This window comes from Leuresthes tenuis, unplaced genomic scaffold (genome assembly GCF_036924035.1).
Source record: "Leuresthes tenuis unplaced genomic scaffold, fLeuTen1.0.hap1 SCAF_6, whole genome shotgun sequence".
NCBI classification, from domain to species: Eukaryota; Metazoa; Chordata; class Actinopteri; order Atheriniformes; family Atherinopsidae; genus Leuresthes; species Leuresthes tenuis.
The window spans coordinates 11,555,926-11,581,805 of record NW_027325360.1 but is presented as its reverse complement, the minus strand read 5'-3'; the positions used below and the strand labels follow the sequence as shown (position 1 = coordinate 11,581,805).

Here is a 25,880-nt window from a genome sequence, read left to right as displayed (position 1 = left end):
AAATTCTGTAACATTATTAATTCAACATTGTCAGTGCAACAATTAGTTAACAAACATCTGTTTTGCTTTGCATTTTATTAGATGGCAGAAGGAGACAAAAAGTCTGCCAAGAAGAAGCACGGGAGCCGGAACCCGGTTCTGGCCCGGGGCATCGGCCGCTACTCCCGTTCGGCTATGTACGCCCGTCGGGCCATGTACAAGAGGAAGACCAAGACCACTGAGACCAAGGTGAGGCTAGATTCATGACAGCGTCAGGAGGACTAGAACACCCAATAACCCATTTCCATCCAGGATGCCAGTGTGAAGATAATGAAAGATTTAAGATTTCTGTGTGTGCTTAAACAATTCAACAAATTGTTCAGCAAGGACAATGTTAAGCAAAACGCCTCCAACTTACTCAACACTTGGGCCAGTCCCAGGAGTATGCTCAGCAATATTAATCCCACCTTGATGCACAGCAGAACGCAACAGGGAATTATTCCTACCTGTACCTATCAAGCTTCACAGTTCCTCCCTCTTGCTCGCTTTCGCTCACTGGTGCTATAACCATGCAGTATTTGATATTTACATGATGCAATTAAATTATATAAATCAAACGACCTTGTCTCCTAAACAAACTTGTAAATATATGTTCCTGTTTCAGTGTGTATATTTGTGTGTATTGTTTCAGTTTCTGATTGAACACTGCAGAAGAACAATCATGGTTTTAGTATATCTGTTTAAAAAGTACATCTGAACTTGAAATTCAAAACTTTTCAGTACAATTTTTCATGAGCATTCACGCTTTCTTCCAGGTCGAGAAGAAGATTAAGACTCGACCCCAGTTCACTGTTGTCAAGACTGTTGGAGGAGACAAGAATGGCGGCACACGTGTTGTCAAGCTGCGCAAAATGGTGAGTAATGTATGAACATCTGTTTTAAGAGTTGGGTTTATTTAGTTCAAGTAACAGTTGGAGTTGTTGTTCAAATTGTCATATACTGGCAACTTTTTTTGTGATTAAGTGCTAGTTGAACCAAAACCAGACTTTTATAATGCATGTAGACATGTTAGTCTGACTAAAACTGAAGTTCTCCTCACCTGAACTAACACACAACATGCAGTTGGGGTCCGTATCACTCCTGCTCGTATGTGCTCTACCAAACTCAAATGGGCCGAGGTGCTAAAGTGTGACGGTACATTTATACGGCCGAATTCTTAGTAATGCTGCATTCATTCACGCAAAAGAAATTGTGATTGACGATTAGCCCACTAAGACTGCCAACTCGAGATCATTTCAGCTATTTCTGATCTGTTCTGCTACGATAAAGTTCTGAGTTTAGAAATGGAGCCTCGTCTGACAAAATCATCAAAGTAACTTAAAAAAAAAACTCAACCCTGCAGTGAATTCTGCCGCACATACGTGTGCGATGATCTTCTACAGAAAAAGCTGGAAGCAGCAGAATGGTTCGAGCGTTTTGTCCCACAGTTCAGTATTGTGGCACCAGACATACTTCAATTCTGATCCTGTTTACTGCTCCAAAGAACCCGGTTCAATTTAACAGGAAAGTCTATCTGTAACCTCAGCTCAACTCAACTGTATGCGTGACTGTGCTAATGAAGTCGTTCACTCCCTTAGTGAAGGAAGGTGGGAGATAACTCCATCACATCCGTGCACAGGATCAGAGGTTCTGTTTTTATGAATAATAAATCTACCGTAAATGGTAACGTGGCTCGGGGGGGAAGCGTTATAAATGCAACCTTATTGTTGCTTTTGTGTTAAAAGTTAAATGCAGCTTTACACAAAATAATTTGTCCTCTTTGTAGCCCCGCTACTACCCCACAGAGGACGTTCCTCGCAAACTGAGGAGTCATGGGAAGAAGCCCTTCAGCCAGCACAAGAGGAAGCTGCGCTCCTCCATCACACCAGGAACAGTTCTGATTCTGCTCACTGGACGCCACCGTGGAAAGGTAGCAATTTTGGCACATACACTTACAGAGATCTGAATGTCCTTGTTGTGCAGAAATGACTCAATACAGACTGTTTGTTTTGTTGTATTTGCGCTTTAAGCCAGAAAGATCCCATTGAGATACAAGATCTCTTCATTCAGGGTGCCCTGGTCAGGTTGATATCATAACAGGGTACCTTGATGCTTCTGGTGCATTAGATAATTGAAAGCAGACACACATGAGCTGTTTTATGATGATGAAGATTCTCAGTCAAATTAAGTCTTAAATCGCATTAAAGATAAAAGTCCATGTGGATGTTTTCTGGGATGAAACTGTGATACTCCATGAAGTGCATCATTGATACGATCAGATCAAATGTGGTTAGAGTTATGTTAGTACTGCTGTCAGATGTGAACGATGCTACTACTGAAATCTCCTTTAACATTATTGTCATTGAAGTTTCATCGTTGGGTCACGTGCAAAAGGCATTGTTTTCATAATTTAGCGTAATCTTTAAACACTTTGTTGCCAAAAACGAGGCTTTTGCTCGCCCATCACAGTTGGCGTATAGATGAAACAATTTACCAGAATTTAGAAAAGATTCATATCAATATTCATCTATACTTGTATGGTTAAAAGTGCAGTTTGTCATCACAAAATCTGATGTAGATGTTCACATGCTAACAACACGCAGGAGAATAATGCTGGACTTAAGTCAGGGTAACTGGGTATCTGTTGCTGCCCTGTTGTATGACTGTGGCATAATTCTTATTTCATTTCATCGTAGTGATGATTCTCGTCTTTAAAACACAATATTAGAAAAGGAAAACTGCAAACAAAAGAATGGTGCCTCCAATGTTTTTGCTCAAGTGCACATTGTGGGTTGAACAAGAAAGCTGGTCGCATAATTATAATCCAACACCCTCAATATCACAGACATGGTCCCTCTCTCCCACTCACATGCTGCATGGGCAAGTTATAGAAGCAAGTGTGCCTACACACACTTTCAGCTGCAGTTGACCTAAATATTGTTTCAGCTGGAGCTGATGGGCAGAGAACACTCCATAAAATTTAGAGTGCGTGTCCTGTAGGTTTGTTTCTCCTGTCTAAATAGCCTGGCATGACAGAGGATTGTAAATAGTATCCAAATGTCATGGTAGATTTTCTACATGCACCTCTTTAGCTGAATAGTTTTAAATCCTATGTTTGTGGTTGCATTGGAGTCTTGCATCTAAAATGGCTCAGTACAACAGATTTTATACAAATGTTTTGTTTTTCAGCGTGTGGTGTTCCTGAAGCAGCTCTCAAGTGGTCTCCTGCTTGTCACAGGTGATGATAAACGTTACAGAAAAATAATTTATTTGGCAGTTTTTTATATTGTGCATTTTTATACTCAAGGTTTTTCTTTTTTCCCCATTTAGGCCCTCTAGCCTTGAACAGAGTCCCCCTGCGCAGGGCCCACCAGAAATTTGTCATTGCCACAAACACCAAAGTTGACATCACTGGTATGAAGATCCCCAAAACCCTGAACGATGCCTACTTCAAGAAAAAGAAGCTCAGGAGGCCCCGTCACCAGGAGGGAGAAATCTTTGATACAGAGAAAGAGGTAACTTGGATTTTGTCCTGAATCGCATCATTTGGTGGCAAGTTGTTTATAGGACATGAACTTGAACCTTGCATGTTCTTTTTGTTGCTCTGCAGAAGTACCAACTGACAGAGCAGAGGAAAGAGGACCAGAAAGCTGTTGATGCTCAGCTACTGCCCCTCATCAAGAAAGAACCTCAGCTGAAAGGATACCTGCGCTCCACATTCTGCCTGTCTAATGGGGTCTTCCCACACAAGCTGGTTTTCTAAATGTTATAATAAAGAGTACCACCTACTTCTGCCATCTGTGAACTTGTTTTCCTTAATTTTCTGCACTGTGATGAATTTGCTTACATTTCAGCAACACATTTGTCTTTAGAGTCGCATAGTAGGAAAACTTTTAGACCGAGAAGCATCTAAAAAGCACTGATTGCATCTCGAGTCTAAATATAAAGGGGATTCAAAACTTGGGAAAGGAAACTCAACCACCCTGAATACTATGCTACAGTTTCTTGTGGTCACGGTCTTAAAAGCACTAGTTGTTTACCCACAGTCCAACTTGGATACGAGTAGATAAAAAAAAAAAAAAAATCAAGTAGGAGGGCACCTGCAAGCGATCAGAAACTGACTCACTCGTGTGGCTGTAATCATGTTCTGAATTTGAATGTGATCCTCCAAAGTTTGTCCATTTACAGAAGTGAAACGGCACACGGTGATATGCAATGCTCATTTTTACTGTCCACCATAGTTATTAGATTAGTTCCATGGGGATCCCCCCCCCATGTATGTGTGTTATACATAAGGGGCATCTGTACCCTTGGCATATTTGGGTGATTGGACACAAATTGATCCATTTATTTCAATGGGCAGTACTGAATTCAAATTCGAATTCAAACATCAGCTATTCATCCCAGGTTGACTAACCTAACGGAGTTGATTGAGCTAAATGAGCACAGCAGACATTGAGCCGAGACAGCTTAACAGCTATGCTTTATTTAAAAAAATGACATGTCTAATGTAACGACACAAAAATAAATACAAGTGTTTCATCTCTTCAACATGGCCACGTTTTTTTTCTTTTCTTAAAATCCTTAAAAACAAAGTAGAAAGCAGCACAGAGAAAGGCGGCGGCCCCTTGCCAAGGAATGATAAGTGCCTTTTGTCAGTCTGTAGTATGGTCAGCTGGGATTGAGAAAACGCCTCCATTCAGCCCGACTTGAACAACAGAATGGCCACCTGACCCAAATAGAAGTAAATGAAATGCTTGGTCTCATGAGTCACGTAACTGCCAAAGTTCCTCCCAACGATGCAGTGCCAAGTCGGGTTGTACTTCTTGTCAAACTCCTGTGGGGAGAAAAAAGAAAGAAAGAAAGACAAGGAACGTCCAATTAAATGTGAGCACTTATGATGAAAACATGTTAAAAAGTATTTAATCTTCTGACAATATTATGTAAAAGCTACATTATTACACGCTCATTAGAGTGCAGCTGGACAAAATGATCAACAGTACGCTTTCAATTATATGACTACCACTCATGAATCGGCCTTCCATAATAGACTACATATGCCTCAATATCAACTAAATATGTTCCTCACATCCTCAATAATGTGATGACAGCAGAAATATATTGCTACCAGGTTTGTCCATGTTTTTAGGCTCTCACAGCTCGACTTGCTGAATCTGGAGATATAATTTTCCAATCTTTCGATTATTCTCAGGATAAAACATTGTGTCCTCTGATGCTGAAACAAGCTGCCAGTAACACTAAAAAGGTGCGATAGACCAATGAGATCAAAATGTGGATGCGAGAAATATGCAGGACTGTCGAACAGTAACAGGTTTCCCCACAGGCTGGGTGTGCAACAAAAATGATGCACAGGATGGTTAAGTGCCAAAACCGCTTTACATTACAGTCATGTAAGTGCAACGCAATTAACCTAACTTTAGCACTATATTTTCTTGGGTGTAAATGTGTTTAAATCATTATCTTGATTAACCTAGATCAAAAGACGGTGGGTGTTTCAGGAGTGTTTTTCCCCACTTTACCTTTTTAATGTAGGCAGCGATGTCTTTTTCGATGTTGTACTTCTCCAGGGCCTGTGTGGCACACTCCACGGCGTCCTGCTGCATGTCCTCCGACATGTCAGCGTTTTTGATCACTGCTTTTCTATCAGACATGGTTGCCCTGGGTAACCAAAACACAGCGGAGAATTCATCAATCTCACAGGCGCATTGGCACACAATATAACTGACAGAAGAGCCGGATCAAACTACCAGTCATCAGCATCTTCAACTGACTTAAAAGTATAAGCGATACAGCACGAAGACCACGGGGACAGAGAAGTAATAGTTAGCGAAGCGCCGTTACATAATAACGGCTACATAATATTTGTACTAGCCTTTTCCACAAGTGTTACATAACTTCCATCAGAGGATGGCTCGCATGAAGCGCGCTCTGCGTAGTTTCTATGGATACGCAGGACATTTAAGATCATCGTCTCAATTTTTCCGAGGTTTCAAGTCTCTTGTGAGGTTGGGATCATAAATTGAGTCACGTTTATGCGACAACATCAAATTAGACCCCAGACCGCGCAACAACAACAAAAAACTCCCCTTTAGAGGGTTTGTTGTGTGTATGTTGGAAAAAAACACTCAATTTCTAGTCATAAGGCAGACGGGGAATTATTTTATATTTATCCTATGAGAAGATTGGTCACATGCGCAATCACCGATAATGAGCTGCTGATTAGCTAAAGCACAAGAACTAGCTGCTCATTCATCACGAAAAAGGTAAAAAAAACGTTTAACGAACATAGTGCCATTAGAGAAAAATTTATCAGAAAAAAATAAAATATAGTTGTATGCATGCAGGATTGTATATTTACCTTGTTGTCTCCCGTACACACAGTTTACAGTTTTTAAGGGATGACTGCTCCTGTAGAGACAACTCCCGCGAAGTGGTTGACACAAAAGTAATGTGGGTGTGTGGCGGTTGGAGACTGCTGCCTCGTTGTGGCCCTATTGGCTCGTATAAATGCACAAAGCGCTGTCATTGGTCAGCTCAGGCTTATCTTTCTGGTGTTTCTGCCAGCATTTTATTTCAACCCATCATGCATTGCGGCAGGGTCGTTGTTAGGACAACCTAGTAAATAACTTGTTCACGGAATCACGCCAGCGATAGTCTCATACAGCAAAATGGCAGAGTGCTACCAAAGTCCTTATAAGATTTCAGATTTCACCAAGCTTGCAAACTCTATTTTATTTTTTGTACTTTAAATTGTTTTGTTTTTTTTGGATATTAAGTTTTTAAAAAGTACATCATAGCAGCCCATGTCAGCTAATACCATAAGTTGCATTTGTAAACCACGACTAGTCATTAACTGTTGATGCTACGTTTATGGGCCAGATTTTATTCACAACACGGTACCGTGAAACTATCTCCAACTGTTAACCCAAAGCGGTTGATAATACAGCTTTCATCCTTCATTTTCAGCACCACATGCCATATCAGATAAATATCTATGTTGTTACAACAAGAAATAAGAAAAAAATAGTTATAAAAATAGATGTTCTATTACCAAGAAAATAGCTATTCCTGCTGAAGCCTTTTCCAGACAAATGATTATCAGTATATTATAAACTATGACAGTGAGTCATTCAATATTTTCAACTTCTATTTTTAACAACACTTCAAAAGCAAATGGAAAATAACAGAACCCTGCATTTCAACCATTTTATTTCACTCATTCTGAAATTGATCAGTTGAAAATAAACCTCATGTCCCCATTTCTTTTAAATATGTTGTCATACATTTGTAATAATCCACAAGGAAACCGATACGACACCTAAACTAACCTAAACTAAATGTTCAAGTTTAACAACAAAGTGAATTCACTTCTATCAACTGTATGCTATTGTCTTCTCACAAGCACATCCAGTAGATTCATCAAGTTTATCGGCCAATTCACTTACATTTAATTTTCAATCAAGGAAAACAGGGAAGCCAATTTGTTTCCAAACTTCAATGATCATTGGTACTTTGTCTAAAACCAGGAGCCCATCAGTCATATTTAGGTTGCATTATTGTAGCATTTCAGGTTATTGTACCCACACTGGAGGGTAACTGATACAGACTAAAGACACTAAAATAACAAACACCGTTTAAAAAAGCTTTGCAGAAAATGAGCATTATTGTTACTGGACAATACGTCAAAAACAGGATGGACAACAAAAGTAACAGACACTGTCCCTCGATAAAACAGCTCCTCTCAGCTTAAAATCCCTATTTTGGTGTAAAAGCAAAGTAATGTTAGCGTTCAGCATGATTTGTAAAGCTAAAAAAAATTCAAGACAAAGCACCTTTACAAGAATACATGAAAACCTCTTCTCCAGTTGTTCGAGTGTTGGGGATAAAATATCATTAATGGAGACAATTTCAACTTGCATGAAAAATCTATCTAAAAAAATAAAGAAGACTTTCACAGTAGTTTTCTTTTCAATATGTCAGGTAAATGGTAAATAAGTAACAAACCAAGACAAAATAGTTTAAATCTTGCTTGTAGGACTGCTGTAGCTTTATTTACAGATGTAACTGTAAGCTGTCTTTAGCTTCACTCGCTGCGGTCCTTTGGCTCCTTGTATTTGTAGTGGATGTATTCAAAGATGTCTCTCTCACTATCCACCAACAGAGGCTCCCCTGCCATACCTGCAACAGATTAATAATTAAATAAAATAATTAACATAAAATTAAAATAAAAAACACCTTAGAGTGAAAGCTGAAAGACAAAAGCATCAGTTACTGGCTGACAGAGTCACACAGAGCCTGAACTCAGGTTTAGTCGCGTGTGACTGAGACTCACCAGTGACACCAAGCGGTCGTATGGTGTACTCGTTAAGAGTGAAGCCCTTCTCCAGAGCATGAGTCCTCATATTTTTATTGAAGATGTCACTTCCAGTGAAATACAGAACTCCACAGTAGTACTGGTCCTTGGGAATTAACCTTTGGAAATGTTTTAATGGAAAAAAATACAAGTCAGCAAGAACAAACTGATGAATGGAATTTTATACAAAAGAGCAGATGGTTTCCTCATCTGTTTTTGCTGCATATATTAAAATAGTTAACAGGGCCAGTTTGGTATTATAAGCTCAAGGCAGAGTTTTTTTACTCTCTCCATTTGTTGGACTGTCACAGTTTGATCCAGTAAATTGATTCAGAATAATGCTAAACAGTCATCACTCTGACAAAGAATATTGTAGCAACATACATATGACAACATTCAGAGTAAAGGCTGACAGAAATATTGAGATTACCTTATATCAATACGCCTGTGAAGGTATTCCTCTTCATCATCATCACTCTGCTGCAGTTGGCAGACTCCCTAGAAAACAAGATCCAGCACATCATAATCAGAGTCATGTGCTACAGAGGATGGGTGTAGTTAATAAACTTAACTGGTTTATTGGTCACAACATCATACAGCGCAGAATATCAGAGAAAATAGGATCAGGCCTCACCATGAACTTGGTATCTCCTTTAGAGAGAGTGTCAGTCACAAACCCAATGGACTCCAAATGGTCGACTACATCATGAAGGAGTTTGGCCTGCAAAACAGAGTCAGCACAAAGTGAGTTTTAAAAGAGAAAACAATTGCTGTTTACTCACAGTATCTACAACAGGATTAACAAAAAGGCCTTACCTGCTTCTCAGTTTGAGAAGTGTAGTCTGGGTGGGTCAGCAAGATATCAATATCACCACTTGACGATGCACCTGGAATTTATGAACATGATTAAAATAGCCTGAAGTGACACAACAAATAAAATACTAAAGATAATTGACTTGATGGTAAAGATTACCTCTCCTGTAACTTCCACAGATTGTTCCAATATATTCTGTATCGATTTTATTCAACTCCCCAAGAATAAGAACCTCCAAGATGAAAACAACCCACAAAATCAGTTTATAAAGGAACTCTGTATAATATCATTTGAAGATATCAGAAATATATAAAACTGCAATCACCTCCATCTTTTCCATTTCAGATCTTGGGATCCTTTTCTCAAATTCTTCAAAGTATCTAAATGCAGTAAAGTAAACTATTTAACACATTGCATTCTCTTAACAGAGGACGACTTAGGATGCAAAACACATTCTTTGAGCTTTTAGCCAAACTCACTTGAGCCCGATCTTTTGATGATGATTTAGCTTGTGTTCGACCTTTTTCAAATCTGAAAAAAAAAAAAAGAAATAGTTAAAAGAACTAGTAAGCACACCGCAAACTGAAATGATTAGTAAAGCTAAAACTACACAATGCACAGCTCTACGGAAATGTTTCAGGATTTTGTTTAAATGCTTTACAAACCATCCAAAGTCTTTACTCCTTCTTCAAAAAACTTCCTGGCAGCAGCAGGCCTAAATTAAAGACCCAAGACATGAACTTTGTTACGTGCATAGAGTAAAATAAAATTATCTGAACAGATAAAACTCATGTGGTCCTCGGGGGTGGACACTGAATTGGTCACTCACTGCATTTTAATTAGTCACGACGCACTTCACAGAAAATGTAAATATAATATAAACCATATAATACCTAATTCAACCGTACACTAGTGATACTAAAAACATACCCAATTCCAGTAACTCTCGTGAGAAAATTGATGGAAGAGCTGGTGTCATCATTTCGGATCTAGGGGAAAATATGAAGTTAGATTTCTCACACTGGGGCATCAGTCACGTATTCCCACACAGATCCCATCACCTTTTCCAGTTTCCTTAGTTTGCCAGTTTGAAGGAACTCATCAATCTTCTCTGCTATTTTAGCTCCAACGCCATCCTGTTGAAATGTGACAAGTAAACATGAATGTGCTGAACAGTGTGATTTGCAGAGGTTATGTAAGATGCAAGGAGATGCTGTTGAAAACATTTTCAGGTAACAACACATTCATTCACGATGACTGTTATTTAGACCACGCTTTTCCCAGCTAAAACATTCGAGCATTACAAACTTTACTTGACACTAGCCTGCTGTGTCTTAGTGGGGAAATGCTGAGCAATGTGTCCCATTGTCATCAGGTTTTTACGTATTTACAGAGTGACAGAAATGTACTGATGTATTATTAGCAAAGGCAGAAAATGAAGGATTAGTGCACATACCAGTTTCCTGGCCTCTTCTCCATTCCTGATCTTGTTAGGGTACTTAGCAATGGTAGATGCTGCTTTCCTACATAGTCAGTAGACAAGAAAACACTTAACAACAGCAAATATACAAAGAAAATGAGCAAAACCAACAAAAACGACAGGTTTTACAGAATTAATCATTGCATTAATGATTATTCAACTCCCGGCTGGGGCCTTTCTGTGTGGAGTTTGCATGTTCTCCCTGTGTATGCGTGAATTCTCTCCGGGTACTCCGGCTTCCTCCCACCGTCCAAAAACATGCATGTTACGTTAATTGGGGTCTCAAAAATTGTCCTTAGGAGTGCGTGTGAGCATGTGTGGTTATATGTCTCCTTGGTCTCTGTGTGGCTCTATGATGGACTGGCGACCTGTCTAGGGTGTACCCCGCCTCTCGCCAGATGACCACTGGGATAGGCTCCAGCCCCCCCCGCGACCCGACCAACGGATTAAGCAGCTATAGAAAATTAATGAATGGATGGATGGATGGGTTAATGATTACTGGCTTTATAGAGAATGCTACTCAGTGGATGGTGTACTATATGTCCCATTATCATGTGTACTAGTCTGTACTGTGTATCCAGTTTTTGTTGTTGCAACATCTCTATATCTGCAGATATAAACTAAGTTGAAAGAATAAGTTCATGAGTAACAGCTCCATATAATACTTCTGAAAGTAGAGTTCAACATGACCCTGAAGCTCAATCAGCATCTCTATTAAAAACTTTATAATAACACAATAATAACACTAAACACTAACTATATCAAATGATAAGCTTCTTTGTAGGATTGTTATGTTTAGTCTAAATGCTTTTAACTTAGGGCGCATAATAAACTTAATAGAGTCGCTATTAGCTTGTTATTGTACGTTTTTTGCTGTATAAAGAACAAAGAAACATTGATTTTTCGCATAGCACACCTTATTGCAGTGGCTTCAAAATTTACCTGTATGCATTGTACTTGTGAATTGCTCTGTTGACATTTTTCTCGTAGTTGGCCAGTTCTGTAAACAGAAGTAATTTTCAGACATGACATGACTTCACATCTCCCACATATTTTTAGAACCAGGACACCTGATGGTGGAAGGTATTTAAATGTGATATCAATCATCAGTGCATCAAACTGAATTCCGGAAAAATCCAACTATTACTTACTACTAACAATAATCGTAATGTTAATGTAAACAGAAGTACCAATTACGGTACTCTGATAAGTATTATTATTTTAGGGAGGTTATTTCAGAGATCTTTTCATTTAAAAACACAGAAACTGTCATGCTAGCTACTGCTAACTGAGCTTGACTTCACGTACCGACAAGAAAGTCCGTTATTCCCTCATTTAGGGATTCCTGTGGCGCTTTCCTCTTGCTCATTCTGGATTTGATAAACACTCAAATGTTATTTTGAAAGCCAAACAAGGTTTATTTGTATGCAGAACAAGTTATCATTTCTTTGTGTTTTCAGCTAGCCTCTGACTAGCACGTTAGCCGACGTTGGCTCACGCTAAACAATGACCCAAATGCGTGGAGTGGTGGAGGACGTCATACGTCATGGACACGACGTGTGGCAGTGGCGGCGACCAGAGCTATAGCTCTGGCGGCGCCTATCGACGTTAAATAATTCTTTTTTTTTGTGCAACATTCAGTTTGGTATGTTTTAATAGTCAATAACAGTCAATAGTCAACCATGTACAGTATACATAAAAAAAATCCTCCGTTAACTAAACAAAACCCATCTCAATAAATTAAACCTAATGAACATTTTCTGAAGTTTATAAAATCCCTGCCTCTTATTTACACAAGACAGCTGTAGATCATTCAGTTGTATTTACTATACATATTACGTGTTAATTCATTGTTCACTTTCAATAATCTCAGCTAGCCTTAAAAACCACTCTTTATAAAATATATTTTTTTCTTTTTGCAAAATACCTCAAATCTAAAAAAACCCCATCTATTTCAAATAGTCCAGTATTCTGTTACATCAAGTATCTACAAAATGAAGCACTACATTTACAGAACCCCCCAAGCCCCCTAGTCTTTATAAGTCCTCCACCTCATGTATTAGGAATCAATTTTTATATAAACTTTGTCTCTGGAGAATATCTTAATGGCCTCCTCGATCTCAGAAAGCCTACAATCAAGTTGAGCCTGACGTGAGCGAACACTCAGACTGTCAGCTTTTAGGGGGAGTGAGAGCAGCTCGGTCACCAAGGAGCGGTGGGCTGAGGAAAAAAAGTCAGCAGTGACACGATTAGATGAGCAAACACTGCGGCACATACTGTACTAATACACTTTGTACATTAGACTAATGCTATCATTATTAATGTAAAGGTGGACACTTACTTTCTTTCAGGGTCTTCAGTGTTTGCTGTCTCTCGCTCTCAGGCATCAGGCTGTGACCAGCTGGGATTGTGGGGTCAGGTGCATTTCTTTTCCTCTCCTCCTCCTCTTTACGCCACTGCATCTTCCGTTCTTCAAGGCTGTGAACGCATGATATTGTATGTGTTTGTGAGTCAAGAAGAGAGACATGTCAGCCATTTATCAATAAGATAATACATAGTTTTAAAATACTCACTACTGAGGCACCTGTCCCTTGACTGCACTGGGCAAAGGTTTACCTCTGAGGCTTGTCAGTGACTGTGACCGACGAAAAGCCGTTTTTCCTGCAGCTCGGGCATTATGTTTGATGAAGTCTATGGTCTGACCTTGTACCTGTAACCGTATTTAAAAAAGCTGAACATTTTGTAGTGGAATTTTTTAAATACCATGTACTTATGCCTTATATTCATGCTTCGTGAGCACCAAAACATTTTCCCCCAAAAATATTTTCAGAGTTTCAAGTTTTTCAAAATTTCAAGTTAACAATTGCAATAAGTTTTTCCACCTTCAAGTCTTGGTCCTGTATAGAGTTGCAGGAAGCAGGGCGCTCCACAGCTACAGGCGAAGATTTGGGGGGTGCAGCAGACCCACTGTTAGAGTGGGCCTTAAGATACTTTTGACACTGTGGCTTAACATTTGGACTGTATACCTAAATGAATGAAAAAGATCGGTTCACACATAACAAAGGAAAAAAAAACATAGTCAAGGGCTCTATCACAGATATACTGCTTACCTCTAGTTGGGCCATCACCCTGGATGGGACGTCCTGGTATTTTGAGGAGGTCCACAGAGCTTTAACTGGAACAGAACGAGCCTGCGCTCTCTCAGCCTCCTGCTCTTTGCAGCGCTTCTGGATCTCCCGAAGTCGACGTATATTCTCTTTGCTGAAGTCATGCACTCGCTGTTCTATAGGACAGAGCAATGATAGCTGTCTTAATTATAGTTTAACACACTATAGCCTGCTTGTATTTTTGTTTCAAACAGGTCTCTCTTGAGAAAGAGAAAGAGTGTCTCAATCAGATTATCTGTATAAATAAAAGTAAAAAAGATAAAGAAAAGATTCCCATTTATATAGTTTTTAATAGAACAGAATAATAGAATAAAAATACTTTATTCATCCCCCATTGGGGAGAATTCAAATATATGTATATATTACACTTACTTTGATTGGGAGGACGAGTGATGGAGACACCGTCTAGTTTCAGGAGTTCTCCCACAACCCCATTCCGTCCACGTTCCAGAATGTGGGTGGCATTAGGGTTGATGCGGGGTCGATGTGCTGGTGTACGAGCGCTGTAGCATTCTGGATACAACACATGATCTGGAGCAAGTGGACCCAAGACATGGGCCGACGTCCCATCATGGTTTCCTTCTAAACGACCACGGGCTGGAGGAGGTCAGAAAACTCAACAATGTAACTTAAAGCCCACATTTAGTTAAGTAAAAACATGTTGTTCAATGAGGGTAGCAGCTTTATAAAAGTGGTAAGTATTTTACATTTGCCCAGGTGCTAGTGGAGAACAGCGGAGTCTAGAAAAGTTAACCATTATATTGCTATAATTTCAGTTAAAGGAGATCTGGGAAGCTTTTCAAAATGTCCATAAAATCAGACTACACAAACCATTTAACTCATGGACCTAATTGAAAATAGCACACAGAACAGCCATAAAATTTTAAAACTGAGAAATAGGTTTAAAATAATTCGATGGCAGTAACATTTTTCTAAAAAAGCAGTTAAAGGAGAATGCTTGTCGTATTACTTCATTATTGTAGTTTTTAAATGCTTTACCATTCTTGCTTGATGTAAAATTTCCAGTGGATGATAGTTCTGGGCCAGTTTAGCAAATGTACTCTTTTACCACAGAGCCACCTTATGTAATGAGAATGTGATTTGGGTGATTGCATATAGTGCTCCAAAACATTCACTACTAATGGTGCCTTCAAAAATGTGCAGGTTACCCATGCCACAGCAAATACATTTCTCAGTTTCAACATTTTACTTGTTTTCTTTGTAGTGTTTTCAGTAAAACGTAGGGTTGAAACCATTTTCAAATAACTGCACCGCTGGTCTTTATTTAAACTTTTACACTTAATCAACACTTGTAAACAACTGGGGTTGTGAAATTGTACTTTTCTGCCCTACAGTAAAAAGAAACACACATGCAAAGTAAACTTGTATCATAATATGAAGAACTGTTCAGCTGTATCTAACCTGAAACTGGTCGTTTGTAGAACTGAGGAAACAGGGAAGGATCTGGGGGGATTGGCCCAGTTATTCTTGAAGGTCCCTCACACATCTGAAGTAGCAGGAGCTGACGAAAAGTTGCAATAACATTGTCAGGTAAGCAATATTCAATATCAAACATAAAAATGAGTTTACGAGTTACGATAAAACTATTGGTTGTTCTTGTACTCATGACATGTTGATTAATGACTTTCGTGGTCCTACAGATGGTGTACAGACACCTTTCAGACAAATATATATTTCCATATCATGTGCAAATCTCCAGCTATCAGGACTATGAAGCAAATAAGACAGACTGAAAATAATAATAATAAAAAAAAAACATTCAGAAGAGCAGTTAATCTAATCTAATGTTTTGATCAGTCGCCAGTTTGTCATGGGGCTACAGCATAGCTATAACGTAAACATCCGCATAGAATGAATGAATTAATGAATGGATCGGCCAGGTTATTTTCGAAAATAAATGTGAAATGTGAACCATCCAGCCACTGCTTTTTTTTTTTTTTTTTTTTTACAACATTGCTTTTAAGGCTACGAATAGCCAACCACAGCTATTGTTTATTAGCCTGTTCTAAATTTAGCTAATCAACACAGGCTCTTTCGACGAATTTCTGCGATGATACGAAACACACACCAAAAAATCATAGTGATCTGAGTTAATGTTGACCAGACATTCTATAGAAGTTGGCTAAAATTATCAAGTTAATTTGTTTACCTTTTAAAATCGTCGTTATTTATCGGTTAAGGATTTAATTCACGCACGCTGATGACGCTGAGGTTAGCAACACTTGTTGCAGTATTCTTCACCATGGCAACGGACCACGCGCACACAGAGCTTGACCTGATAGAGTCAACAGATGTGTTCCACAAGGTACTTTACGACATCCAAATCCATAAATTGAAGTATAAGACACACTAGTAGACTAGTGTTAACAGTATTCAAATAACAGAGATTAAGGTTTAAAACTCCCATCACTTGACGTGTTTACGTCGCCCTCCCCTGCCTGCGGAGCAGTTCTACGGCATGCATTTCTATTATTGTGATTGTGCCCCGTTATATTCCCGAGTACTGCCTTTCAGGCGCTGGAAACACATCTTTACTTCTAATAATTCCCAGTTTACAATAAAATATGACCATTTGGTTTGTAGGTAGTTCTGCGAAGCATGGAGAAAGACAGTCTGGGAGAAAGGTCTGCCTGACAGCTGTTATTCGAGACCCAGTTCCATAAAATACTGCAATAATTGTAATGGTCATTGCTCTCGTATCGTAAGGTCGGTAGTTCGAGCCTCGGCTTGTCCTTGGGCAAGAGGCTGATCCTTGCTGATCAATACATTTTGTTTCGAATATATTAAACTGACTACTACTAAACTTATAGAATAAGCTTAGGTAGCAAATGTCGAAAAATGTAACCCCCAATATTGTACAGATATTCAAATAAAAGCCATAACAGAAACACGCCCCTTTTCTTTGACTGATATGGGAGTGGTATTGGGGCCATTTGAGAATGAAACACTTGCTGCTCTAGAAATATTCTCTACATCGTGTTTACAAAGGGAAATCACGTCGCATATTAGATAGTAAAGCTCTCGATTTGAAAACTTTTTGAGCTCAATGTCACTTGCACAACGGCCCCGCCCTCAACTTGAAATGTGAGTGCGCATGCGCGGTTCGTCCGTCTGTGCTTTCTCCTTCACCGTACTCAGCTGCCCCGAACAGCGCTGTGAAACTCTGCACACTCCGCTTCAAAAATAAAGGTATGAATCGACTATGTTTAGCATACCGTTATTTTCTAAGTTTCCCTATGTCTATTTACCTGCATGGCATTTAGTTGTAGTCAAGAGTCGCTTGACTTTGAGTGAGAAATTAGTCCCACACAGAGTGGGAGTGGGAGTACCTCGTTCGCTTACGGCAGGTTTTTACAGTTGTCCAGGCCTGGGTATCCCTTTAAGCATCTGAAAATCAGTATTGCAAACTGTGAAATTAAAAAAAAAAAAGAAAACATGTTTATTGGCCGCATATTTTTTAAATAAAATTGAGAATCACTGCTGTTTTTTCTTAGCCAAAAAAAAAAAAATCAATAAGTTACCCATTTATAATTTTTGTTAAACACCTACACCATGTGATTGAAGCTACAGATTGAGGCAATATAAAGTGAGGTGTTGCAATGCGCACTACAGGCGATGGTAACCAGAGGTGGTCGCATATGGTGACGAACAGGTTGAGTTGTGGGACAGGCCGATATGATGCCATAAATATTGTAAGAATGTCTTATCAGGGTGTGTGTCTAGGAGCACAAGAACCACGAACACCCACATAACTTATCTTTCTGGCCTTGCCTTTAGCTATACAGCATGTTCTACACTGGTAGAGACCCACACCGAGTATTTATGAGGCACATTGCTTTGAGGAATAAGTTTAGAAGTATATTCTTATGACTGCATAAATGTTTGTAGTGGTGTTAAATTGATGTCGCTCATTTCAGTGCCGCTATCCAAAGTCCTGAAATCGGGCCTGTTTTTTTTTTCAACTGCCAGAATGTGTCAGAGCTAATAACAATTTAATACAGGCTGATGCAACAATCATCCCAAAGCCACTTGTAAACACATGGTCACACACAGCAGCAGTCTTGATGTTATTACTGCACACTCAAACCCCACTGGAAGCAACTGCCGTTCTAAACAGATAATAAATGCCATCATTACATTATGCACTTTAAGTTCAAGCTATAAATTGTCTGAGGTGTAACTTGACTGCTCTTGACCTTATCTTAAACACACATTCCTTGCGATATATGACAGACTGACTTGGTTGCATGTGTTTGGAGGTGAGGCTAGTGTTGACATGTTTACGCATTTTTTTTACCTTTTTTTTGTCCCATATCTCCTTATCAGAAAGGAGTCTTTCATAATTGTGTTTCACGTCAAATAGCTCAATTACGGCTGTTTGAACCACTGAATAAAAGTTAGATTTTTTCCTCATATTTGAATGGTAAAACAATGCATTTTGATATGTAGCGTATCTAGCATACTGTCTTCTCTAACATTTTAATACATTTCTCAACAGTTGTGCTTTATCAGCATCAAGAGGTACATTTTCAGATTAAAATGGCAGTTTGTTTGATTGTGGACAACCACCATCTTATGTTTGTCGTAGCTTCTTTCCTTTCATTTTGACCTTTGAGCTTAGTCTAGGCTGTCATCTGGTTACAGCTTATGAAAGCTTTCGGATGAGTGGCAGGAGCGTGTTTGTGTACAAGCACCGTGTGGAGGTACAATACAGACAAGCACGTCACATTTTTATAGGGGTTTTAATAGGCTGAACTTGGAGAAGGACACATGTTGAAAGCCAGGCCATGTGTCATAGTGTCAGGTTCACCTGAGCTAAATTTAGAGCAGAGATGAAGCAGTGAAGGCTGTGAAGGAAAGGGTCAAAAATGGAGGACGGGGGTGGGGGGGTGGCTGTCGAGAAGAAGGATCTGTCGGCTGAAATGACAAAGACAGAGCAGGAGTTGCATGGCATCAGCAAAAAGCAGGTCAGGTGGCACAGACTGTAGTTGATGTGTGTGAAATGAAGAGCAACATGGGCTTTATGACATGACTGAGAATGATGGAGCTCTCAGAAGTGCTGAACACAGTAAGTGAAGAAGGAAGGCTGCAAAAACAGAACATCTTTCACCCAAACTTAAATCACATTCAGTTTGTTCAATTTAGAGATTCCTGGTTTGATTTTTTTTCTTACAAGTGGAAACTTTGAGTATTAAAGTTTTTCATAACAAAGTTTTACAAAGACAAACACCAGGATGAATTTACAAAGAATCACCAGCTGAATGTGGATCTCTGGCTTCAAAGAGCTTTATATCTGATTTCTGCACATTGTCCAGCTTTCTAGATAGTATGCTTCCATTTCATGCGTTGTTTTCACACAGCTTATCTGATAGATAAGCTTTAACTGTACATGGCTAGGCATTTATTACCTGAAGAGACAGACATTTCTATGAGGGAATTATAGAGAAAATAAAACTAAAAAAGGAGTAAAACCTTTACACTGTAATGTCAAGTTGCTTACAGTAGCTATATGATAGGGTCCTTTTTTGTGCTTTCTTGGAGCACAGAAGCAGGGCATTTCACCACATCATTAGCATACACAGGCCATAGACTATTTCCATGCATGTACACAGCACTGCATGAAAATATTCTGAATGCTGTGAATTGTCCACTATGACACAATACCCATCGTAGCAGTACAGTACGAGACATGTTTATATTCCGAGTCACTCACAAACAAGACCATACACTGTGCTATGATGGTGTCAAAATGGTGCAGGACCTCTTGCCAAAACCGTTCTGTTGTCCCTCTTTGCTCTTCCATCGTCTGAGGAGACATGGCAGAGACAGAGGGGATTGTGGTGCAGGAGGACAAGACAGAAAAAGTCGAGCAGGCAGAGAACAAAGATGTCTGTGTGACATGTCAGCACCACGCACCCAAAGGACATGGTGAGTGGTGGATGTGCATGTACAGCGATAGGAGGTTTATCATCAGGGTCCCTGGATTGCACTTTGCCTCCATCAGGGATCAAGGCTTTACCGTGGGATTTGTCAGCTACAGAGTGCTGGATTCTGGCATGTGTTTGTCTGTGCTGGCTCGGTCCTGAATGCACTGGCTGATGGGCAAAGTCTTGTTTCTCTGCATAAAAGATGTGATAGGCGAGATTTAACTGTCAGGGGAGCAGGGCAGGGGCACAGGAAGGAAGGTGAGTCACTAGTTAAACATTAAATCAGCTTTGGCTCATAAGTAAAGGCAGGTTCGTTCTAAATGCTCCTCTATAGACACCTTATCAGATATATCTACCTAAGCCACACAGAAATGTCATGCATTCACACTAACTCAGGGGATTCTGATGACTGTTTCAAGCACTACGGTGCAGTGCAGGGGTGCGCAGGAGTGGTAACTGCTGACTAAACAATCCAGCTTACTGCTTATGTTAGCTCTGCTGCACTGGCTGTGGTAGACTTTTTTTTTTTTTTTGCACTTAACACATTTTATATCTCTTTTTCCCTACAAGCAAAGCACAATGAGGACAAGATTTTGGTTAAAATACAAAAGTGATTGTCAATAACAGCTCTTTGCATTTGCACATTTACTGCCTGCATCTAACAGAGAAACCATTTCAATAGCTTAACAACAACTGCTGCTGCTTGCTAGTTGACTGTTACCAGAGAATCAATAGTTTTGACATGTTAGATGGAGGGGGGAGGAGAGCACCTGGATATCACCAGAACCCAGACAGACTCTGTCCTGCTGCCTGATAGTGATGTGTGCTTATTGTTTGGAAGTAAATATTTTGGTAGAAAACTATCTGCAATGCTTTCTTGCATGTGTATGTGCCCACGAGTGCTATCTGAGTTGCACTGCTCGGCTTCCATTAAAATGCAGACTTCCATTCATTCAGAAGGGGTTTTCAAAATGGGTTTCGTTGAAGCATGTGTTATAGTTTTGTCCATTTAAAATGACTGATTTTACTATATTAGTTTATGCCTTAGTGGATACTTTCTAAGTAGTTGTGGTTGTATAAAGTACAGTAATGTGCAAAAGCCTTGAGCCACTACTAATTTTTTCTTTATATTTTGTTTCCGAAGAGCCCAGCTGTCATTGGCTGAGAGGCAGGGTATACCTTGAATAGGTCGCCAGTCCATCCCAGGGCTGTATATGTAGATACAGTATAATGGGCAACTTAGCAAAAAAATCGTTTTAAATTGTTCTTTAGGCACTTTATTACTAGCAGCCTGCTGCAAAAACACCTGATTTTTTTGTGAAAGTGAGAACCAAAGAGAAAAATCTAGCACATGCTTCACACAGGACCTGTGAGATAGATCCTGACCTTCAGTTGATCCTGTTCACTGAAGCCTCATCATAAATGGTCTCCATGGATGGTGGCAGTAAAGAAGACATTTTTACCTAAGAGTTTTTTGACCTAAGAGTGGCAACCGGTCTTGTAGAAGGATGAATCCTCCCCAGAGCCTGGACCTCAACATTATTGAAGCAGTGTGGGATCATCTTGGCAGAGAACAGAACAAAAGGCAGCCAACATCCAAAGAGAAGCTTTGGGATGTCCTTCAAGAGGTCCTTCGGAGAACGATTCCTGAAAAAAGTTCTCTAAGAGACTGTGTTGAGAGTAAAGGTGGTCATACCAAATACTGACTTTCGAACTTGTTACAATTGTACAGATTTTTTTTAGCACATTTCAATAAATCACTGCTCATATTTCCTGTTTTCGTGGCAATACATAAAGAAACGAGGTGTAGTTGAAGAATTTTGCACAGTACTGTAGATGATTACAAAGTAGAGACGGAGGAAAGTTGTGGGTTTAATGGAAGATGCTTTGGCGTTGCCTCAGGAAGAATGAGTCATCCAGCCATTTTGAAACTTAAACCCTGCTGGGAACTAAAATCCAAGATGTTTTGGGATAAGACAATCTGTTACTAGCAAGTTCCCCATCATTATGTGGGTGCATTATTACTCTGTTTGAGTGTCTCTTTATAGCATCACTCAGCGAATTGCAGTTAGTTTTGTACTTCCATGCACGTTGTGCTGTTGTGAAACATTTGGATGTCCTTTTCCTTAGGCACAATGGCCGTCCCTCCTGCATACTCAGACTTGGGAAAATCTGCTAAAGACATATTCAACAAGGGCTTTGGTGAGTTAATAACTTCTCCTAACCTATGCCAACAGTGTGTGGTATAAATATGTAACTGTTGCTCTGATGTTGTTATTTCACAGCAGCTGTTTGGAAAGAAGCTGCTGTGTTGATGCAGGACTGACATTAAAGAACATGTTGTTCAACTTGGTTCGCAGCTGTTTATTTTTGCTACTGCATTTAAAGCCATGCAGTGCTGCACCAGGATGTTATTTCTCCAGCCTTTGTTTGTAGATTTTTTTTAAGTCCCTGAATTCCCATCTCTCTAGGCTATGGAGTTCTGAAGCTGGACGTCAAGACCAAGTCTCAGAATGGCGTTGTAAGTACTACTGTTGTCTGTGAGCCTGATAAGTTTCAATGTCAGTTTCACTGCCTCTCTGTCTAAGCCGTCTTGTGTAGGTCGAATGACTGACTCTTGTCTTTGCAGCTCGTGTACTACACACAAAGTCTGCAGGGTTTTCTTTTAACTTTTGTCCATAAAGCAAGATATAGTAATAATACCGGAAGAAGTTTGACAAAGTATTCAGTTTTGGCTTTAGTGTTTGTGTTGCTATGAACCCGTTTCCGTAGCAAAACCATAAATGAGCACTTGCACACAGATTTCTGTCCTTGCCACAAAAACCATTCCTCATTGGGGAGAAAAAAAAACATACAAACAGAAGCATCTCCCCTGCTTGTTAAATTCTGCTTTCTGCAGCGCTGCTGTAATTTTTCCAGTCAGCAGACAAATACTTGCATGCATACTCCGTGGTTCTCCATAACTTCTTGTCTCTTCCTTTTTTTCTCTGCTTCCTCTTTGGACTCTACTATCAGATGGTAAGAAGTGAGAGTGTGTGTGCATATGTGATGATTAAACACAGGATCACTGCAGGGTAAGCCAGTGCTGTGCGCAGGCTTTCTGCAGGGTTTTCCTTTGCAGCCGTGGCTCACCTGAGTGACACCTTTTCCCCAATGGCAGCCGTAACAGCACTCATCCCTAAATACGCTCACAACCGACCTCTCCCTCACCGTCCTTCCTATACTTTCAGCTGTCCTTCCCAACTCGTGTTAAATGTATAGTTCTCCTTTGACACAATGAGCCATACAAACCTGAGAGGGATTTTCTGGCAGAGGAAAAGCCCCCCCCTCCCCGCCATCCTTTGTATGCATTCTTACCACCTCTGCATCTAGTTGCTGTATCTGCACTCAATTGTGCCTTTCTGCTTCCAGCTCCACATATTTTGTCCAACTGCCCCTCCTGCATCTGTTTTTGTTCTGCAGGAGTTTGCCACTTCTGGCTCCAACAACACAGACACAGGGAAGTCGGGGGGCCACCTGGAAACCAAGTACAAAGTGAGCGACCTTGGGCTCAGCTTCAATCAGAAATGGAATACAGACAACACTCTCACCACAGAAATCACCATGGACGACCAGGTTGACTCAAATGTTTTTAGCACTTTCAAAATACTATACAATGTTACACTTTAACCCAGCTTTGATGTTAGCTCATCATCCGTGCCCCTTGTCTGTCTGTAGCTGGCTAAAGGCTTGAAGCTCGGTCTGGACACATCATTTGTGCCCAACACTGGGTAAGAGGAATCCTCTTCAGTAGATCAGCAGTTGTTCAGTTGAACTGTACAGATGCATAATGATAGCTTTTTTGTAAAGCTGCATTCCTCTCTAATTCTTTAGCAAGAAGAGTGCCAAACTGAAGACGGGCTACAAGCGGGACCACATGAATGTGGGCTGTGACCTGGACTTCGACATGGCTGGTCCCACTGTCCACGCAGCTGCTGTGCTGGGCTACGAGGGCTGGCTGGCTGGCTACCAGCTGGCTTTCGACACTGCCAAGTCTAAACTGACTCAGAACAACTTTGCCCTTGGATACAAGGCTGGTGACTTCCAGCTTCACACTAACGTGTGAGTCTCTACTCCCCAGTGCAGTGAAATACAAAATGAAAGTTTTTATCCTGGACTTTTCTCATTCACACTTTTCTGTTTTGGTGCTGTATTTCAGTAATGACGGTACAGAGTTTGCCGGCTCCATTTACCAAAAAGTGAACAGCAACTTGGAGACAGCGGTCCACCTGGCCTGGACGGCTGGCAGCAACAACACCCGCTTTGGAATTGGAGCCAAATATCAGCTGGATAAGGATGCCACCCTGTCTGTAAGAGCTCTTTGAAAACAACATGAAAATGCTAATGCTGTTTAGCATGCTGTCATTTGCCATGATGATAATGTAAGTGAAGGTTTGACCTGATAATGATGCTAAAGAGTAAATCAGAGTATCACCAAAGTTATCACTTAATACTTTTGAAAAAGATCAGATTTCGCCTTTTTTTTCTTTTTTTTTTCATATAAACACTTTTTATTTACTTTTTTCCTCTTTCATTCATCCCTTCTTTAGAATCCCCACTCATTTTCTTATCTATTTACAGATTTACTCTTTTTTGTTCACTCCTATTGTTCCTTCATTTCAGTGGCAAAATCTCCTAAATCCCGTCCTCAGTATTTTATATACTCTTAAAGCACCAACATCTACATGCTCCATGACCTCAAGCTGTTGCACATACTGTATATAAATGATTTAACCCAGCTTCCATCGACTGGCTGAGTATCATTTTGTGACGTTTTGTTTCTCCTCACAGACAAAGGTTAACAACGCCTGCCTGGTTGGAGTTGGATATACACAAACCCTCAGGCCAGGTTAGCTGACTGACTTTTTAAAACTGTTTTATGTAACTACAGCAGCATGTCACTATGGCTTCTTGACTCACACTCTTGACGCTCGCACCCACAGGAGTGAAGCTCACCCTCTCGGCAATGATCGACGGGAAGAGTGTGAACGGCGGCGGACACAAAGTCGGCATGGGCTTCGAGCTGGAGGCATAAAGATTTAGCAGACAAGAAGAGAGGAAAGCAACATAGAAGAAGAAGAAATATCCCAAATGTGAAGACACCTCAAAGGTCCACCCAGTGACATGTAAACACATTTTCCCTCTCAGTCCCACAACACACATATATACACACACACATTGTTTGGCCTTAACCCTGAAACAGTCTCCAAGACCTACAGTACTGTAACGTTCACTAAATCAAGACTTATAGAAGAATTTTATATAATGCATAGCGCCCACAACTCCCCTTTGATGCTCCTCCACTAGAATACAACTAGATAAATGATTTATCTTTTAATGTGCTACTTGACAGAATAGAGTGCATTTTTATGCATCTCAGACCTATCTGTTCTGTCAGAAAAGTGCTTTGAAACACCTTTTTATTTTCACTGTGTGCTCAACTGGATTTTTGACCTTGGTATGATTATTAGGGGATGCTTGTTTTGGTATGTTGTGGTTTTGTTGCATGCTTTTAAGCCTAGAGAGAAGTTGTTTTTTTAAACTTTTCATTGTCATATTGAGACGGTGACTGGTAACAGATGCAACAGAGGCTGAAGAGAGTTCAGCAGATTAGAAATCCTGCTTCTCCGTCTGATTTATTTTGATTTCACCACTTGACCTCAATAACACAGTCACAAACTGTGAACTATCGGTTGCCTAAAAATCTATTTTTCAGGCCTTCTTTGGTGGAAAAGGGCCCATTCCAATTTGGATCTCTGTGCCACCTCTTTGTCTTGTCAGGTTTGTGTCCTATACCTGTTCAGCCTTTATCTCTACATTTCATGTACGTGCTGTGCTTTGTATAGGAACGTTAAGTCTAAATATAGGACCTCAAAATAATGTTATTCAATAAATAGAATAAAGAATGTCAAACACAATAATCTTGTTGGCTTATGTGTCTTCTTTTTATTTGGAATGGCATGACACAGCGGAGGGACAAAACCAGTGCTCTCGCTCCCAAAAAAATGGATATTAATCTTAGAAAACACCCTTTTCAGTA

At 40.0% G+C, this 25,880-nt stretch overlaps 5 protein-coding genes across 7 annotated transcripts; 2 read left to right on the top strand and 3 right to left on the bottom strand.

The window, feature by feature from the left end:
- Positions 1-55: 55 nt before the first annotated feature.
- Positions 56-3,806, top strand: rpl6 (ribosomal protein L6). Its single transcript, XM_072387584.1, has 6 exons — positions 56-228; positions 795-893; positions 1,805-1,948; positions 3,208-3,256; positions 3,349-3,533; positions 3,629-3,806. Exons 1-6 carry the CDS (start codon positions 82-84, stop codon positions 3,779-3,781), a joined length of 777 nt encoding a protein of 258 aa, XP_072243685.1. The 5' UTR covers positions 56-81; the 3' UTR covers positions 3,782-3,806.
- A 682-nt stretch (positions 3,807-4,488) lies between these two features.
- Positions 4,489-6,506, bottom strand: dynll1 (dynein, light chain, LC8-type 1). The gene is made up of 3 exons (XM_072387585.1): positions 6,398-6,506; positions 5,559-5,697; positions 4,489-4,855 (listed from the first exon to the last, which is right to left on the bottom strand). The coding sequence occupies exons 2-3, from the start codon at positions 5,688-5,690 to the stop codon at positions 4,718-4,720; spliced, it is 270 nt and encodes an 89-aa protein (XP_072243686.1). The 5' UTR covers positions 5,691-5,697; positions 6,398-6,506; the 3' UTR covers positions 4,489-4,717.
- Positions 6,507-8,056: 1,550 nt separating this feature from the next.
- Positions 8,057-12,199, bottom strand: polb (polymerase (DNA directed), beta). Its single transcript, XM_072387579.1, has 14 exons — positions 11,995-12,199; positions 11,629-11,686; positions 10,663-10,729; positions 10,268-10,342; positions 10,137-10,195; positions 9,872-9,921; positions 9,686-9,737; positions 9,532-9,586; positions 9,366-9,438; positions 9,209-9,279; positions 9,027-9,113; positions 8,823-8,890; positions 8,372-8,511; positions 8,057-8,217 (listed from the first exon to the last, which is right to left on the bottom strand). The coding sequence occupies exons 1-14, from the start codon at positions 12,053-12,055 to the stop codon at positions 8,123-8,125; spliced, it is 1,011 nt and encodes a 336-aa protein (XP_072243680.1). The 5' UTR covers positions 12,056-12,199; the 3' UTR covers positions 8,057-8,122.
- A 457-nt stretch (positions 12,200-12,656) lies between these two features.
- enkd1 (enkurin domain containing 1) lies at positions 12,657-16,081 on the bottom strand. 2 transcript variants are annotated; one of them, XM_072386944.1, is made up of 8 exons: positions 16,024-16,081; positions 15,276-15,375; positions 14,226-14,450; positions 13,797-13,969; positions 13,569-13,712; positions 13,260-13,396; positions 13,028-13,164; positions 12,657-12,906 (listed from the first exon to the last, which is right to left on the bottom strand). In XM_072386944.1, the coding sequence occupies exons 2-8, from the start codon at positions 15,358-15,360 to the stop codon at positions 12,746-12,748; spliced, it is 1,062 nt and encodes a 353-aa protein (XP_072243045.1). In that variant the 5' UTR covers positions 15,361-15,375; positions 16,024-16,081; the 3' UTR covers positions 12,657-12,745. The 2 variants fall into 2 exon arrangements, with proteins under 2 accessions (XP_072243045.1, XP_072243046.1); XM_072386945.1 differs by lacking the exon at positions 16,024-16,081 and having other exon boundaries at positions 15,276-15,382.
- Positions 16,082-16,977: 896 nt separating this feature from the next.
- vdac3 (voltage-dependent anion channel 3) lies at positions 16,978-25,761 on the top strand. Of its 2 annotated transcripts, XM_072387582.1 has the most exons (10): positions 17,015-17,063; positions 19,689-19,802; positions 21,932-22,003; positions 22,273-22,322; positions 23,264-23,416; positions 23,519-23,571; positions 23,675-23,902; positions 24,000-24,150; positions 24,632-24,689; positions 24,784-25,761. In XM_072387582.1, the coding sequence occupies exons 2-10, from the start codon at positions 19,691-19,693 to the stop codon at positions 24,873-24,875; spliced, it is 969 nt and encodes a 322-aa protein (XP_072243683.1). In that variant the 5' UTR covers positions 17,015-17,063; positions 19,689-19,690; the 3' UTR covers positions 24,876-25,761. The 2 variants fall into 2 exon arrangements, with proteins under 2 accessions (XP_072243684.1, XP_072243683.1); XM_072387583.1 differs by lacking the exon at positions 19,689-19,802 and having other exon boundaries at positions 16,978-17,063.
- Positions 25,762-25,880: the final 119 nt, after the last annotated feature.

Bases quoted from the DNA above. Each gene is read 5' to 3' on its own strand.
- rpl6 (XM_072387584.1), top strand. From the start codon at position 82: ATGGCAGAAGGAGACAAAAAGTCTGCCAAGAAGAAGCACGGGAGCCGG. The intron at 229-794 runs GTGAGGCTAGAT...GCTTTCTTCCAG, and splicing joins CCAAGACCACTGAGACCAAG to GTCGAGAAGAAGATTAAGAC. The intron at 3,257-3,348 runs GTGATGATAAAC...TTCCCCATTTAG, and splicing joins TGGTCTCCTGCTTGTCACAG to GCCCTCTAGCCTTGAACAGA.
- vdac3 (XM_072387582.1), top strand. From the start codon at position 19,691: ATGGCAGAGACAGAGGGGATTGTGGTGCAGGAGGACAAGACAGAAAAA. The intron at 19,803-21,931 runs GTGAGTGGTGGA...CCTTTTCCTTAG, and splicing joins CCACGCACCCAAAGGACATG to GCACAATGGCCGTCCCTCCT. The intron at 22,323-23,263 runs GTAAGTACTACT...TTTGTTCTGCAG, and splicing joins CCAAGTCTCAGAATGGCGTT to GAGTTTGCCACTTCTGGCTC.
- dynll1 (XM_072387585.1), bottom strand. From the start codon at position 5,690: ATGTCTGATAGAAAAGCAGTGATCAAAAACGCTGACATGTCGGAGGAC. The intron at 4,856-5,558 runs GTAAAGTGGGGA...TTCTCCCCACAG, and splicing joins TCGCTGCCTACATTAAAAAG to GAGTTTGACAAGAAGTACAA.
- polb (XM_072387579.1), bottom strand. From the start codon at position 12,055: ATGAGCAAGAGGAAAGCGCCACAGGAATCCCTAAATGAGGGAATAACG. The intron at 10,343-10,662 runs GTATGTGCACTA...ACATTTCAACAG, and splicing joins GAGAAGAGGCCAGGAAACTG to GATGGCGTTGGAGCTAAAAT. The intron at 8,218-8,371 runs GTGAGTCTCAGT...AATCTGTTGCAG, and splicing joins ACGACCGCTTGGTGTCACTG to GTATGGCAGGGGAGCCTCTG.
- enkd1 (XM_072386944.1), bottom strand. From the start codon at position 15,360: ATGTGTGAGGGACCTTCAAGAATAACTGGGCCAATCCCCCCAGATCCT. The intron at 13,165-13,259 runs GTGAGTATTTTA...ATGCGTTCACAG, and splicing joins AAGGGACAGGTGCCTCAGTA to CCTTGAAGAACGGAAGATGC. The intron at 12,907-13,027 runs GTAAGTGTCCAC...TTTTTTCCTCAG, and splicing joins ACTGAAGACCCTGAAAGAAA to CCCACCGCTCCTTGGTGACC.